Genomic DNA, 16,510 nt, shown 5'->3' on the forward strand with positions numbered 1-16,510 from the left:
TCATTTTGTATCCCTCTATTAAGTCTCCTCTTAACCTTCTTCTCTCTAACGAAAACAACCTCAAGTCCATCAGCCTTTCCTCATAAGATTTTCCCTCCATACCAGGCAAGATCCTGGTAAATCTCCTCTGCACCCGTTCCAAAGCCTCCACGTCCTTCCTATAATGCGGTGACCAGAACTGTACGCAATACTCCAAATGCGGCCATACCAGAGTTCTGTACAGCTGCAACATAACCTCCTGACTCCGGAACTCAATCCCTCTACCAATAAAGGCCAACACTCCATAGGCCTTCTTCACCACCCTATCAACCTGGGTGGCAACTTTCAGGGATCTGTGTACATGGACACCTAGATCCCTCTGCTCATCCACACTTTCAAGAACTTTTCCATTAGCCAAATATTCCACATTCCTGTTTTTCCTTCCAAAGTGAATCACCTCACACTTCTCTACATTAAACTCCATTTGCCACCTCTCAGCCCAGCACTGCAGCTTATCTATATCCCTCTGTAACCTGCTACTTCCTTCCACACTATCAACAACACCACCGACTTTAGTATCGTCTGCAAATTTACTCACCCACCCTTCTGCGCCTTCCTCTAGGTCATTGATAAAAATGACAAACAGCAACGGCCCCAGAACAGATCCTTGTGGTACTCCACTTGTGACAGAACTCCATTCTGAACATTTCCCATCAACCACCACCCTCTGTCTTCTTTCAGCTAGCCAATTTCTGATCCACATCTCTAAATCGCCCTCAATCCCCAGCCTCCGTATTTTCTGCAATAGCCTACCGTGGGGAACCTTATCAAACGCTTTGCTGAAATCCATATACACCACATCAACTGCTCTACCCTCGTCTACCTGTTCAGTCACCTTCTCAAAGAACTCGATAAGGTTTGTGAGGCATGACCTACCCTTCACAAAGCCATGCTGACTATCCCTGATCATATTATTCCTATCTAGATGATTATAAATCTTGTCTCTTATAATCCCCTCCAAGGCTTTACCCACTACAGACGTGAGGCTCACCGGTCTATAGTTGCCGGGGTTGTCTCTGCTCCCCTTTTTGAACAAAGGGACCATATTTGCTATCCTCCAGTCCTCTGGCACTATTCCTGTATCCAATGATGACATAAAAATCAAAGCCAATGGTCCAGCAATCTCTTCCCTGGCCTCCCAGAGAATCCTAGGATAAATCCCATCAGGTCCCGGGGACTTATTTATTTTCAGCCTGTCCAGAATTGCCAACACCTCTTCCCTACGTACCTCAATGCCATCTAATCTATTTACCTGGAGATCAGCATTCTCCTCCACAACATTATCTTTTTCCTGAGTGAATACTGACGAAAAATATTCATTTAGTATCTCGCCTATCTCTTCAGACTCTACACACAACTTCCCATCCCTGTCCTTGACTGGTCCTACTCTGTCCCTAGTCATTTGCTTATTCCTGACATACCTATAGAAAGCTTTTGGGTTTTCCTTGATCCTTCCTGCCAAATACTTCTCATGTCCCCTCCTTGCTCGTCTTAGCTCTCTCTTTAGATCCTTCCTCGCTACCTTGTAACTATCCATCGCCCCAACTGAAACTTCACACCTCATCTTCACATAGGCCTCCTTCTTCCTCTTAACAAGAGATTCCACTTCTTTGGTAAACCACGGTTCCCTCGCTCGGCACCTTCCTCCCTGCCTGACCGGTACATACTTATCAAGAACACGCAGTCGCTGATCCTTGAACAAGCTCCACTTATCCAGTGTGTCCAAAACTTGCAGCCTACTTCTCCACCTTATCCCCCCCAAGTCACGTCTAATGGCATCATAATTTCCCTTCCCCCAGCTATAACTCTTTCCCTGCGGTGTATACTTATCCCTTTCCATCCTTAACGTAAACGTCACCGAATTGTGGTCACTGTCCCCAAAGTGCTCACCTACCTCCAAATCCAACACCTGGCCTGGTTCATTACCCAAAACCAAATCCAATGTGGCCTCGCCTCTTGTTGGCCTGTCAACAAACTGTGTCAGGAAACCCTCCTGCACACACTGTACAAAAAACGACCAATCTATTGTACTCGAACTATATCTTTTCCAGTCAATATTTGGAAAGTTAAAGTCTCCCATAATAACTACCCTATTACTTTCGCTCTTATCCAGGATCATCCTCGCCATCCTTTCCTCTACATCCCTAGAACTATTTGGAGGCCTATAGAAAACTCCCAACAGGGTGACCTCTCCTTTCCTGTTTCTAACCTCAGCCCATACTACCTCGGAAGATGAGTCCCCATCTAGCATCCTCTCCGCCACCGTAATACTGCTCTTGACTAGCAGCGCCACACCTCCCCCTCTTTTGCCTCCTTCTCTGAGCTTACTAAAACACCTAAACCCCGGAACCTGCAACATCCATTCCTGTCCCTGCTCTATCCATGTCTCCGAAATGGCCACAACATCGAAGGCCCAGGTACCAACCCATGCTGCCAGTTCCCCTACCTTATTTCGTATACTCCTGGCATTGAAGTAGACACACTTCAAACCACCTACCTGAACACTGGCCCCCTCCTGCGACGTCAAATCTGAGCTCCTGACCTCTATACTCTCATTCTCCCTTACCCTAAAACTACAATCCAGGTTCCCATGCCCCCTCTACCCTGGGGAAAAGCCTCTGACTATCCACTCTGTCTATGCCCCTCATAATTTTGTATACCTCTATCAGGTCTCCCCTCAACCTCCTTCGTTCCAGTGAGAACAAACCGAGTTTATTCAACCGCTCCTCATAGCTAATGCCCTCCATACCAGGCAACATTCTGGTAAATCTCTTCTGCACCCTCTCTAAAGCCTCCACATCCTTCTGGTAGTGTGGCGACCAGAATTGAACACTATACTCCAAGTGTGGCCTAACTAGGGTTCTATACAGCTGCAACATGACTTGCCAATTCTTATACTCAATGCCCCGGCCAATGAAGGCAAGCATGCCGTATGCCTTCTTGACTACCTTCTCCACCTGTGTTGCCCCTTTCAATGACCTGTGGACCTGTACTCCTAAATCTCTTTGCAAAATGAAGTTACTGTGAAAAGCCCCTAGTCACCACATTCCGGCACCTGTTCAGGGAAGCTGGTACAGGAATTGAACCCGCGCTGCTGGCCTGCCTTGGTCTGCTTTAAATGCCAGCTATTTAGCCCAGTGTGCTAAACCAGCCCCTGAATTAGTTAACACACTGTACTCCCACTTCCCCAACAAAGAGAAGGTGGGGGCTGAGTTAATCCACTGTACACCCGTTTCCAACAATGATTGGAGCGGCATTATTTAATCCACTTTACCCACACTTCCCCAGCAAAGAGGCAATACTAACTCATTTTACCTCCACTTTCTCGACCAAAAGAGAGGAAGGTGATGAGTGAATTATCTGTCTTTCCACCTCCAGCAGGGAGAACCCAAAGGCAATTTGCTGAGCTGACCAGAGAGAGGGAGATTATTAACTCAATATCCTCCCAGTCCCCAAGCAGGGAGTTTGAAAGGAAACGGTTCTCTAGACTAAGAACTCAGTTATTGACATTACAAGACGTCATGGAGCTTACTGGCTGAAGGGTTTAAAAGACCATCATGATCAAGATGTTCTTAAAATATCTATTTATGCAACAGAATTCCTTCAGCACCCTTGTTCCTCTTATCCGTCTGCTAAAACTGATTCCCCATAATCTAAATCCAGACTGGTGATTGAATTCTCTCTGGGGTTTCACTGTTCTCTCCTGAGGCACCGCCTTGTATTTTTGCATTAGGTCACCTGATGTCAGCTTGCAACTCACAGAAAACACATTTATAAGCAGAAAGTTCAACATATTCTACCTCGGTATCAATAATACCCACAACTGGCAAAGCTACAGGCAGCTGATACAAACACACAGACAGATAAAGACACAGACTCCACACACACATGCACAGAGACCCACAAACGTACACACGCTCACACATAGACACAAACACACGCCTAGACACACACATAGAAACACATGCATAAACATACATCCAGGCACAACAAACCACACATATTTTGACACAAAAACACACGCAAACGTGCGCAAAAATTCACAGACATGCACATAAACACAAAAAAAGCACACGTTTAGACACGCACATACACACGTGCACATACACAAATCCACACACGAGCGGCTGCACAAATGTATACAAACAGACACATACAACCACATGTCCACACAGATACACAAACATATGAAACGAGACAAGCCGATTGACTGAAGAATATGAAACACAAATGCAACCAATAACATATACATTAGCAGAATTTCACGATGACAGAAAGATTTCCATTCAAACAGAGACAATAATCCACACTAACACACTTTTGGGCACACGTGGACACATATTAGCATACTCATACACATGCTAGCACAAACACACGTTAGTGCACATAGAGGCATCAATACACATCAATAGATAGTTATAAACAATCATCAACGCATAAATAGCACTGCTGCCTCACAGCACCATAAACCCGGGTTCAATTCCAGCCTCGGGTGATTGTCGGTGTGGAGTTTCCACGTTCTGCCGCGTCTATTCCTGTTTCCACTGCGTGCTCCAGTTACCTCCCACAGTCTAAAGATGTGCAGGTTAGGTGGATTGGCCATGCTATATTACCCCTTAGTGCCCACAACGTTAGGTGGGGTTACGAGGTTCTGGAGATAGGGCAGGGGCATGCGTCCAGTTGAAGTGCTCTTTCGGAGGGTTGGTGCAGACTCAATGGGCCGAATAGCCTCGTTTGGCACAGTAGGGATTATATGATGATGATTCCATGATGAAATACACACATCAACAAACACACGCACACACAAATGCACTTATCCAGACACAAACATTAAGACACTGACATGCATGTTGAACGTATAAAGACACATTAACACTTTTATTACTGGGCAGGGAAGTATAAACTTATATTGACACAGGCATTAATAGATAAACATAGACTTCAACACACAAACACACACACTAAAACACTCATACATACAGATTGACAGAAGATAAACAAAGTTTGCATACAGACGCTGACACACAAATACACAGATCAAGACTAACTGACACAGGAACACACACAATGACACTTATAAAGACATCGGGACACACAAAAGACTAAAGCAAAACACGAATTTCGCATCTACACAGACACAAAAGATAAGGAACAAACACAAACATCAGGCAATGGCGGCACGGTGGCATAATGGTTAGCACTGATGCCTCACGCCACCATGGACCTGGGGTTCATCCCGATCCTGGGTCTCTGTCCCAGTGGAGTTTCCTCGTGACCTGTGGGTCTCACCCCCACAACCCAAAGATGTGCAGGGTAGGTGGATTGGCCATGCTAACTTGCCCCTTAATTGGAAGAAAAAAGCTAAGGAGATCGATTTCTGAGTGTCATGAACTCAACAATAGATATGCAATGGAAATATATTGAAGAATTAATTAGCAGCGGGAGAAAATGAAGCGAGAATATTAAAAACATATCCTGGATTAATAAACAATCTAATTATATTTATTTGCTCTATCCCCGTAGATACCACAGAGCGCATCTGGACTGAAGACAATGAGGATGATAACGGCAACATCTGGACAACCGCTTCCACATTCATCACCCTGTTCATCCTGAGCATTTCCTACAGCGCTGCAGTCACTCTGGCGAAGGTGAGAAGATTCAATCCACTCACACTTCAAACTGACAGAAGCCGTTTAAAAAATCTCTAAATGTTTTATTGATTCAAAACTGTAACATCAATGTCCCCAATCATAAACATCTGCTTCATCATTCTCTCTCTCTTTTACAGATCAAGTGATCGGTTGACGTTCGGACGCTGTAGATTTTCCTCAGCTGTTTATTATGGTCTGTGTGTGACACAAATACAATATTTCCTCTTGGTGACTCTAACAGTAAAATCCTCTCAGTTTATTATTCTGCATCTGTAACTGAGACAATCTTGGACAATATTTCTGTTTTCCGTTTAAAATGTACGAGATACTTTTGGCTGTAATGTAATTGTAGCTAGTAATTTCTCTCAATCTCATGTCTAAGTAAATAACTTATCTCGTACCTTATTTACAACAGTTGCCTTCCCTTTATGTTGAGCTCCCGTTCTCTCTTTCTTGTGTCTGTTACAGTTGTACATACATTTGGCAGCTCAGAGGGCATGTGTTCTGTTCTCACTGTGACCCTCAATCATTATGTTCCCTTTTGTTAACTTCAAAATTAACTTTTGTGTAATATTTTCTCTGAATTTTTAATAAATATTGAATGAAAAATGAAGAAATAAAGACTTTGCTGAACTCCTTTCTCTCAGGTCCGTCGGCACCGCACCATTTTCCCGATTATACAGTTGTCTCCCCTTTCCCAGACAGATATTTCTCACCAGTCCTGCCTGGTATGTGTCTGAACTCAAGGCCCCTCAGTGTAAGAGCCACTGCGCCACCAAGCGGCCCATCCGGGTTATGCCGCCTTCACCTTTGTCTTATTTTGTTAAACTCCAGAGCCAGCTAAAGAATTCCACAGATTCACTACCCTCTGAGAGAAGAAATGTCTCCTCATCTCTGTCCTAAATTTGAGATCCCTTACTCTGAGATTATGCCCTTTGGTCCTAGACTCTCCCACCAGAGGAAACACGATGATTTTTCAGGTTGTGTAACTGGTTAAAGCTCTTTCCACAGTCAGTTCACTGGAACACACTCACTCAGGTGTGTGTGTGTCTCGGGGCTTTTCCAGTCACACTGATGTTTGAAATCTCTTCCCACAGTCAGAACAGACAAGCACATTGACAGTTTGTGATATTTACATCCTAATGAATTGAGTGACTGTCAGATCTCGATGTTATATTTGGCTCGAGTTGCCAGGCTGCCAATCCTCCCGTTCTAATGCCTGAAAAAGGTTACAAAACTGATCACTCTAAGAATCGGATAGAAATTCACAATAGATCATTCTAGTTTCTATAGAACCTTCTTTCCTCTCTTGCTTTCCCCAAACATGTGGTCCAGTCAAAATAAAAGACCAAAATCAGCGAGTCCCAACAAAACTGTCACTGCCTGTGCGGAGTCTGCCCGTTCTCCCCGTGTCTGCGTGGGCTTCCTCCGGGTGCTCCGGTTTCCTCCCACAGTCCAAAGCTGCGCAGGTTAGGTGGATTGGCCATGCTAAATTGCCCTTATGTTAGATGGGGTTGTTGGGTTATAGGGACAGGGTGGAGGTGTGGGCTTAAGTAGGGTGCGCTTTCCAAGAGCCGGTGCAGACTCGATGGGCCGAATGGCGTCCTGCTGCACTGTAAATTATATGATTGTACCTCTATGATTATTGGACAATCAGCGAGTCAGCCTGAGCCTGTGGCCGATCTCACCAATCGTAACCGTCACAATGCCCGGGTGATTGACGGCAGATCCGGACCAATACGAAGCGGAGGGGCGGGGCTGGAGGACCGACCGGGAGCAGCTCGTCCTCCAACCAATCGGAGTGAATGAGGGGCGGGCCCGTTGTGATTTAAGCATGCGCAGTGTGGGTAATGGCGATGCAGAAGAACGTTTTTTTCTGATCAGAAATTGGTGAGAGGCGTTTAACAATATGGAGGGAGCGAGAGATCGCGGGGGTGGGCAGAAATGTTGTGTAAAGCTGTTGAAATCGCAAACCTCGGAAAGGTTTACGGCACCATATTTGTACCGAGCGGAGCTGCAGCGCCTCATCTTCGGCTCGGGTTAACGGCCGCCATCTTTATTGGATGTGCATCAGGGCGCATGCGCATCTGTTGTCTTTGTCAGGGCGATGTTTCAATGAGTGGGAGGAGCTTGTTCTCCATTGGTCAGAAAGGAGATAACTTGTCCATCAAACTGGATTAGTCTTTGAGTCCCAATGTCTTATTGATGATACAAACTTTCAGAATTGGAGCCGGTGGGTGGCCGGGGAGCGATAGAAGCTGTGGAGTGAGCTGGGAGGCTTCATAAATACCCCGTGGAGGCTTCAACTCCCGAGGAAAATGTTAACGGTCCCGTCTTAAACAGCACCAAACAGAGTGAGAGCTGAGCGGTGACAGGCCCGGAATACCGGCCGCCATCTTTACAGAGGAGAATGTGCCGCAGGGAAGGGGCTGGTTTAGCACAGTGGGCTAAAGACAGCTGGCTTGTAATGAAGAACAAGACCAGCAGCGCGGGTTCATTTCCCGTTCCAGGCTCCCCGAACAGGCGCCGGAAAGTGGCGACTAGGGCCTTTTGACAGGAACTTCATTGAAGCCTCCTTGTGACAATAAGGGATTATTATTATTATTTTGCGCTGCATGTCTGCACCGGATGCCAACTCTTCCAGATTGACTGACTGGAGTCGCCGGTATTTTATTTTAATCATTTGTGGGAGTCACTGGCTGGGCCAACATTTATTGCCCATCCCTAATGTTCCTTAAACCGAGTGGCTTGCTCGGCCATCTTGGAGGACATTTAAAGAATCAACCATATTGCTGTGGTTTGGAATCGTGTCGGCCAGACCAGGTAAGGATGGCAGATTTTCTTTTCTATTCATTCACGGGATGTGGGTGTCATTGGCTGGGCCAGCATTCACTGCCCATCACTAATTGCCTTGAACTGAGGGCATCTCGGAGAGCATTTTAAGGGTCAACCAGCTGACTGTGGATCTGGAATCACCTGTAGGCCAGACCAGGTAAGATAAGAAGATTTCCTTCACTGAAGGACATGAGTGAACCAGTTGGGTCTTTGCAACAATTGACAATGGTTTCATGGTCATCAGTAAACTTTCAATGAGGGCAGCACGGTGGCGCAGTGGTAGCCCTGCAGCCTCACGGCGCCGACGACCCAGGTTCGATCCCGGCTCTGGGTCACTGTCCGTGTGGAGTTGCCACATTCACGCTGTGTTTGCGTGGGTTTCACCACCACAACCCAAAAGATGTGTAGGGTAGAGAGATTGGCCATGCTAAATTGCCCCTTAATTGGAAAGAATGAATTGGGTACATTAAATTAATTTTTTTAAAAGTAAACTTTCAACAAATTCAAATTTTACCTTCTGCCTTGGTGAGATTCATGTCTGGGTGTCTGGAAAATCATTGGGACAGTACAAAATATTTTTGTGACACTGGAACGTGATTAGGACAGTAAAAATATTAATTTTGGGTCTCTGGAAAATCATTAGGGCAGTAAAAAATATTTTTGAACATTTCTCTTCAGCGGATATAAAAATATTGAAAATGGGATGAAGGTTGTTTGGCTGACGGTCAATCACTGTCCTTTTTAAAAATAAATTTGGAGTGCCCAATTCATTTTTTCCAAATAAGGGGCAATTTAGCCTGTCCAATCCACCTAATCTGCACATCTTTGGGTTGTGGGGGTGAAACCCACGCAAACAATGTGCAAACTCCACACGAACAGTGACCCAGAGCCGGGATCGAACCTGTGACCTCGGCGCGGTGACACAGAGTGCTAACCACTGTGCCACCGTGCTGCCCCAGTCAAACACTGTCCTGTAAGGTAATGAGTCCTTTTGCTTCCAATTGGCCGAGGAAGGCAGTGTGTCACAAGGGTGGATGTGTTGACCGATTAATGGCTGGAGGATGAGGGCAGGTCATGTGATCGAACCTCCAGGAATACATTTAATCAAATTTGGCGAGGAGAGAATGTTGTGAATTTCTATCCTAAACTGACAGTGAGGTTTCTGTAAATTTACAGGATACTGGAAGAGGACGTTTAACAGAAGGGAAACGCAAACCAAACGTCACATTGCAATATGAGAGTCACTCGGTTCATTAGAAGCTGAATTTCAGCAGCATCTGGGTGTGGAAGGTAAAAGGTTTTTCTGTTGTGTCTGTGAGGGACGATTTCAGGTCTCAGTGTGACTGGAAAAGCCCCGAGATTCACAAACCCTGGTTTGACCAAACCTGGAGAACTGTGTTCAGTTCTGGGCAACAAACCTGAGGAAGGATAGAATGGCCTCGGAGGGAGTGTAGCACAGATTTACCTGAGTGATATCTGAACCCTCCGGGGTTAAAATACAAGGCGAGATTCGACAAAAATGTCAGTGTCAGCTGGCAGCACGGTGACGCAGTGAGCAGCACTGCTGCCTCACAGAGCCGAGGTCCCAGGTTCGATCCCGGCTCTGAGTCACTGTCCATGTGGAGTTTTCACATTCTCCCCGTGTTTGTGTGGGTTTCGCCCCCGCAACCCAAAGATAAAAGATGTGCAGGGTAGGTGGATTGACCACGCTAAATTGTCCCTTAATTGGAAATAATGAATTGGGTACTCTAAATTTATTATAAAATATATATATTTTAAATTATGGGCAGAGAAGGGCATTCAGTCCATTGAGTCCATGCTAGCTCTCTAATCGACACGGTGGTTAGCACTGTTGCTTCCCAGCGGCAGGGACCCGGGTTTGATTCCCGGCTTTGGTCACTGTCTGTGCGGAGTCTGCACGTTCTCCCCGTGTCTGCGTGGGTTTCCTCCAGGTGCTGCGGTTTCCTCCCACAAGTCCCGAAAGACGTGCTTGTTAGGTGAATTGGACATTCTGAATTCTCGCTCAGTGCACCCGAACAGGCGCCGGAGTGTGGCGACTTGGGGATTTTCACAGTAATTTCATTGCAGTGTTAATGTAAGCCTACTTGTGACACTAATAAATATTATTATTATTATCTGGAGCAATCCAGTCAGAGTCATTCTCCTGCTCTGTCTCTGTATCCTCACAGCTTTATTTCTCTCAGGGATCTATCCAATTTTTAAATAAATCATTTATTGTCTATTTCCAAACTCCATCATAGGCAGCAAGTTTAAGGTCATTGCCACTGGCTGTGTAAAAACATTCTTCCTCATACCTCCTGGACCATTTACATGCATAGATATGGAGCAACGTAGAAAATAGGAGCAGGAGGAGACCATTCGGCCCTTCGAGCCTGCTCCACCATTCATTACGATCAGAGCTGATTAGGCTCAATAGCCTAATCCCGCTTTCCCCCCATATCCTTTGATCCCCTTCACCCTCAGTGCTGTATCTAACTACTTCTTGAAAACATGCAATGTTTTGGCCTTAATTAGTTCCTGTGGCGATGAATTCCATCGGCTCACCACTCTCTGGGTGAAGAAATTTCTCCTCTTCTCCGTCCTAAATGGTCTACCCAGTATCCTCAGATTGTGATCCCTATTTCTGGACACACGCACTATCGGGAACATCCTTCCTGAATCTACTCTGTCTCGCCCTGTTTTTTTTTCAACATTAATTTGGAGTGCCCAATTCTTTTTTTGCAATTAAGGGGCATATTTAGAGTGGCCAATCTACCTACCCTGCACATCTTTGGATTTGTGGGGTTTTTTTTAAAATATGTTTTATTGAAATTTTTTTCCCAAACAACAATTTTTCCCCTCTTACAAAGAAAACGCAACAATAACAATACAGAAATTTTTAACAATACACAAGTAACAAAACCCCTTTATCTTTGACCTAAACTAAACTAAACCCCCCCCCCCCCCTCCCCATGGGTTACTGCTGCTGGTCATCTGTCTTCCCTCTAACGTTCCTCTAGGTAGTCGAGAAATGGCTGCCACCGCCTGGTGAACCCTTGAGCCGATCCTCTCAGGGCAAACTTTATCTGCTCCAGTTTAATGAACCCCGCCATATCATTTACCCAGGCCTCCAGTCCGGGGGGTTTCGCCTCCTTCCACATGAGTAGGATCCTGCGCCGGGCTACTAGGGACGCAAAGGCCACAACGTTGGCCTCTTTCACCTCCTGCACTCCCGGCTCTTCCGCAACTCCAAATAAAGCTAACCCCCAGCCTGGTTTGACCCGGGCCTTCACCACCCGCGAAATCACTCCCGTCACTCCCTTCCAATATCCTTCCAGTGCCGGGCACGCCAAAAACATATGTGCGTGGTTTGCCGTGTTCCCGCCACACCTCCCACATTTGTCCTCCACTCCAAAGAACCTGCTCAATCTTGCTCCCGTTATGTGTGCTCTATGTAGCACCTTAAATTGAATCAGGCTAAGCCTGGCGCATGAGGAAGAGGAATTTACCCTGCTTAGGGCATCAGCCCACATACCCTCCTCTATCTCCTCCCCTAGTTCTTCTTCCCACTTTCCTTTAAGTTCGCCCACCGACTCCTCCCCCTCTTCCCTCATCTCTCGGTAAATCTCTGACATCTTGCCCTCTCCGACCCACACCCCTGAAAGCACCCTGTCCTGTATCCCCTGTGTCGGGAGCAACGGAAATTCCCTCACCTGTTGTCTAATAAACGCCCTCACCTGCATATGTCTCAAGAAATTTCCCCGGGGCAACTTACACTTTTCCTCCAATGCTCCCAAGCTCGCAAAAGTCCCATCTATAAATAAATCTCCCACCCTCCTAATTCCCAACTGGTACCAGCTCTGAAATCCTCCATCCATTCTTCCTGGGGCGAACCTATGGTTGTTCCTGATTGGGGACCCCACCAGGGCTCCCCGCACCCCTCTCTGTCGCCTCCACTGTCCCCAGATATTCAATGTTGCCGCCACCACCGGGTTCGTGGTAAACTTTTTAGGTGAGATCGGTAGCGGCGCCGTCACCAGCGCCTCTAAACTCGTCCCTTTACAGGACTTTCTCTCCAGTCTTTTCCACGCCGCTCCCTCACCCTCCATCATCCATTTACGTATCATTGCCACATTGGCGGCCCAATAGTAATGGATTTGTGGGGTTGAGACCCACACAACCACAGGGAGAATGTGCAAACTCCACACAGACAGTGACCCGGAGCTGTGATCGAACCCGGGTCCTCGGCGACAGGAGGTAGCTGTGCTAGCCACTGTGCCACCCACTTTTTATAGGTTTCTATGAGATCCTCCTCATTCTTCTGAACTCCAGCGAATATGGGCAGCACGGTAGCAAAGTGGTTAGCACAATTGCTTCATAGCTCCAGGGTCCAAGGTTCGATTCCCAGCTTGGGTCACTGTCTGTGCAGAGCCTGCACGTTCTCCCCGTGTGTGCGTGGGTTTCCTCCGGGTGCTCCTGTTTCCTCCCACAGTCCAAAGATGTGCAAGTTAGGTGGACTGGCCATGCTAAATTGTGCTTGGTGTCCAAAATTTCCCTTAGTGTTGGGTGGGGTTACTGGTTTATGGGGATAGTGTGGAGGTGTGGGCTTGGGTAGGGTGTTCTTTCAAAGAGCCGGTGCAGACTCGATGGGCCGAATTGCCTCCTTCTACACTGTAAATTCTATGATATATGAATACAATCCTAACCAATTCAATCTAATCTGTACATCTTTGAACTGTGGGAGGAAACCGGAGCACCCGGAGGAAACCCACACAGACACGGGGAGAAAGTGCAAACTCCACACAGTCAGGGTGGGAATTGAACCCTGGTGCTTTGAGGCAGCAGTGCTAAGCACTATGCCACCCCCTGTCTTGCAACCCTCAAGCGAAAAATAAATCCTTATCCCCATTTGAATTGGGTGACCCCCTTGTTCCAGATTCTCCCACAAGAGGAAACATCCTCTCCACATCCACCCTGTCAAGACCCCTCAGGATCTTATATAGTTCAATCCAGGTTTTACCCCAACCTTTAAATCTGTGTCCCGACTGCTTGTACGATCACTGAATGGAAACAGAGTTTCTTTGTCCACCCAATGGAAATCTGGTATAATCTTGTGTTCCTGAATCAAATCTCCCCTCAACCTCCTTTGCTGGAACCATTCTGGTAAATCTCCTCTGCACCTTCTTCAAGAACCTTCACATTCTTCCTGCAGAGTGGTGACCAGAGTTTTATAAAGATTCAGAGAATAGAATTAGAACCATAGAATTCCTGCAGTGCAGAAGGAGGCCATTCGGCCCATCAAGTGTGCACTGATTCACTGAAAGGGCACCCTGCCTAGGCCCACACCCCTACCCTGTCCCTGTAACCCCATAGCCCCACCAAACCTGCACATCCCTGGACACTAAGGGGCAATTTATCAAGGCCAATCGATCTAACTTGCTCCCCTATCAGCCTCCCCAAACAGGCGCCGGAATGTGGCGACTAGGGGCTTTGGGGCTGGTATAGCACAGTGGGCTAAGACAGCTGGCTTGTAATGCAGAACAAGACCAGCAGCGCGGGTTCAAGTCCCGTACCGGCCTCCTCGAACAGGCGCCAGAATGTGGCGACTAGGAGCTTTTCACAGTAACTTCATTGAAGCCTACTTCCTGGAAGTGTGCACTGATTCACTGAAAGGGCACCCTGCCTAGGCCCACACCCCTACCCTGTCCCTGTAACCCCATAGCCCCACTGAACCTGCACATCCCGGACAATTTATCAAGGTCAATCCACCTAACTTGCTCTTCTTTGGAGTGTTGGAGGAAACCTGAGCACCGGGTGGAAACCCACGCAAACACGGGGAAAAAGTGGTGTAACCTCCACACACAGTCACCAAGGCCAGAATTGAACCCGGGTCACGGCACTGTGAGGCAGCAGTGCTAACCACCATACCACCAGAAGCATAGTTTTGGTATCTATATTGCTGTTTATGAAGCTCAAGATCGAATTTGCTTTGCCAACTACTCTCTCGATATGTCTTGTGAGTATACAAAATCCGTCTTCACCTCTTTCTCTCTCCTCCCAAAGAGGCCAGTTAGGTTTTTATGACAATCCAGCAGTTTTCATGGTCACTTTTTCCCAGTGCCGGCCCCACAAATGACCAGATTCATTCAGCTCAATTTCACAATCTGCCTTTGTGTTTTTGTGGGTTCTCTCACTCCCTATTTTCTGTTTTGAATCCGTTTCACAGGGTGTTCGAAGGGGACGCTTCAAAATCCGGAAACTCAAAGCAAGCATCACATCAGGATCTGAGAGAGTCCTCAATTTATCATATCCTGAATATCATCATACTTTGAACATGGAAGGAAAAAGCACCGTTCACAGTGAGGAGAAATCGTACGCGTGTTGTGTGTGTGGACGAGGATTCAGTCGATCATCAGGCCTCACAAGCAACAAATGCAGTCACACTGAGGAGAAACCGTGGAAATGTGCGGACTGTGGGAGAGGATTCACTTACCCATCCAAGCTGGAAACTCATCGACGCAGTCACACTGGGGAGAGACCATTCACCTGCTCCAAGTGTGGGAAGGGATTCACTCAGGCATCCAACCTGATGAAACACAAGCGAGTTCACACTGGGGAGAGGCCGTTCACCTGCTCTCAGTGTGGGAAGGGATTCATTAATTCAACCAATCGGCTGACACACCAGAGAATTCACACTGGGGAGAGACCATTCACCTGCTCCGAGTGTGGGAAGGGATTCACTCACGTAGCCAACCTGCTGAGACACCAGCGAATTCACACTGGGGAGAGACCATTCACCTGCTCCAAGTGTGGGAAAGGATTCACTCAAACATCCGACCTGCAGGAGCACCAGCGAATTCACACTGGGGAGAGACCATTCCAATGTCCCGACTGCGGGAAGTGCTTTAAAAGTTCTGGGGAACTGATGCTCCATCAACGTGTTCACACTGACGAGAGACCGTTTAGATGCTCTCACTGTGGGACTGGGTTCAGGCGATCAACTCAGCTCACTGTACATCAGCGAATTCACACTGGGGAGAGGCTATTCACCTGTTCAGAGTGTGGGAAGGGATTCACTCAGTCATCCGTTCTGCTGAATCACCAGCGAATTCACACTGGAGAGAGACCGTTCACCTGTTCAGAGTGTGGGAAGGGATTCACTCAGTCATCCTCTCTACTGAGACACCAACGAGGCCACAAACCACAGTGAATGGGTTTTGCTGTTAACTCACATTCAGGACTGAACCATGTTCATTTGGGTCTCTTTCTGCTGATAACAAACTCCAGCCCACTTACAGGGGCTAATATTCTGGCTGAATGTCAAATAAATTAGATTTGTGTTAAATACACAGTGTGCTGAAACATTTTAATATCTCTGACAAAAGTTATTTCCTTTGAAGTTCTCTCGCTCTCCCCTGTCTCTTCCATCCTCACCTCCAACAAGAAGTGTGAGGAGCTTGTGGAGCTTCTTTGTGACTGAGATTGAGTAAATCCGATCAGCTGCCTCTGCTGCTTCCCTCCCTTCCACGAGCCCACCGGACCAAACTGTCTCTAAATGTCATCCTTTCCCGAGCACTGAACCCACATCTTTCTCTAGTTTCTCTCCCATCTCCCGTTATTTTATCTGGTGTATTATGATTTGAATGAATACTCAACTTCTATATTCATGAAAGAAAATTAATCTGACTAGCTTGCTGCAGGGCTAGATTTTTCTGAATTTTGTATTAAAAACAAGTTTTCCAGTGGCACAGCTGACAAATAAAGTTCAACTGGACTTTACCAAAAAGCACAGACTGACCTCTGTTATTTGGGAGCTGAGAAGGGATAACGCATATCCAGGGTTCCGAATAGACACCAAGATCTGTTGTCCCTCTTCCACTCCCAATCCTCTGCGAATTATTTTAAATCTAAACCCTTTGGTTATTGATCTGTTCATGAAATAGATCCTTCTTATCCATTCTATTCGAGCACCTCATAATGTT

At 46.7% G+C, this 16,510-nt stretch overlaps 2 protein-coding genes across 2 annotated transcripts in view; both read left to right on the forward strand.

Annotated features, from left to right (window-relative positions):
• LOC140421380 (uncharacterized) overlaps positions 1-16,510 on the forward strand; it is a 456,825-nt gene that overhangs the window by 175,696 nt on the left and 264,619 nt on the right. The window lies entirely within an intron of this gene.
• LOC140421399 (uncharacterized) overlaps positions 8,212-16,510 on the forward strand; it is a 56,721-nt gene continuing 48,422 nt past the window's right edge. Inside the window, exons 1-2 of the mRNA XM_072506071.1 lie at positions 8,212-8,516; positions 14,755-15,692. Of these exons, the coding sequence (XP_072362172.1) occupies positions 8,421-8,516; positions 14,755-15,692 (1,034 nt within the window). The 5' untranslated portion in view covers positions 8,212-8,420. The remainder of the gene's footprint in view (positions 8,517-14,754; positions 15,693-16,510) is intronic.

Source organism: Scyliorhinus torazame, chromosome 5 (genome assembly GCF_047496885.1).
Source record: "Scyliorhinus torazame isolate Kashiwa2021f chromosome 5, sScyTor2.1, whole genome shotgun sequence".
Classification (NCBI taxonomy): domain Eukaryota; kingdom Metazoa; phylum Chordata; class Chondrichthyes; order Carcharhiniformes; family Scyliorhinidae; genus Scyliorhinus; species Scyliorhinus torazame.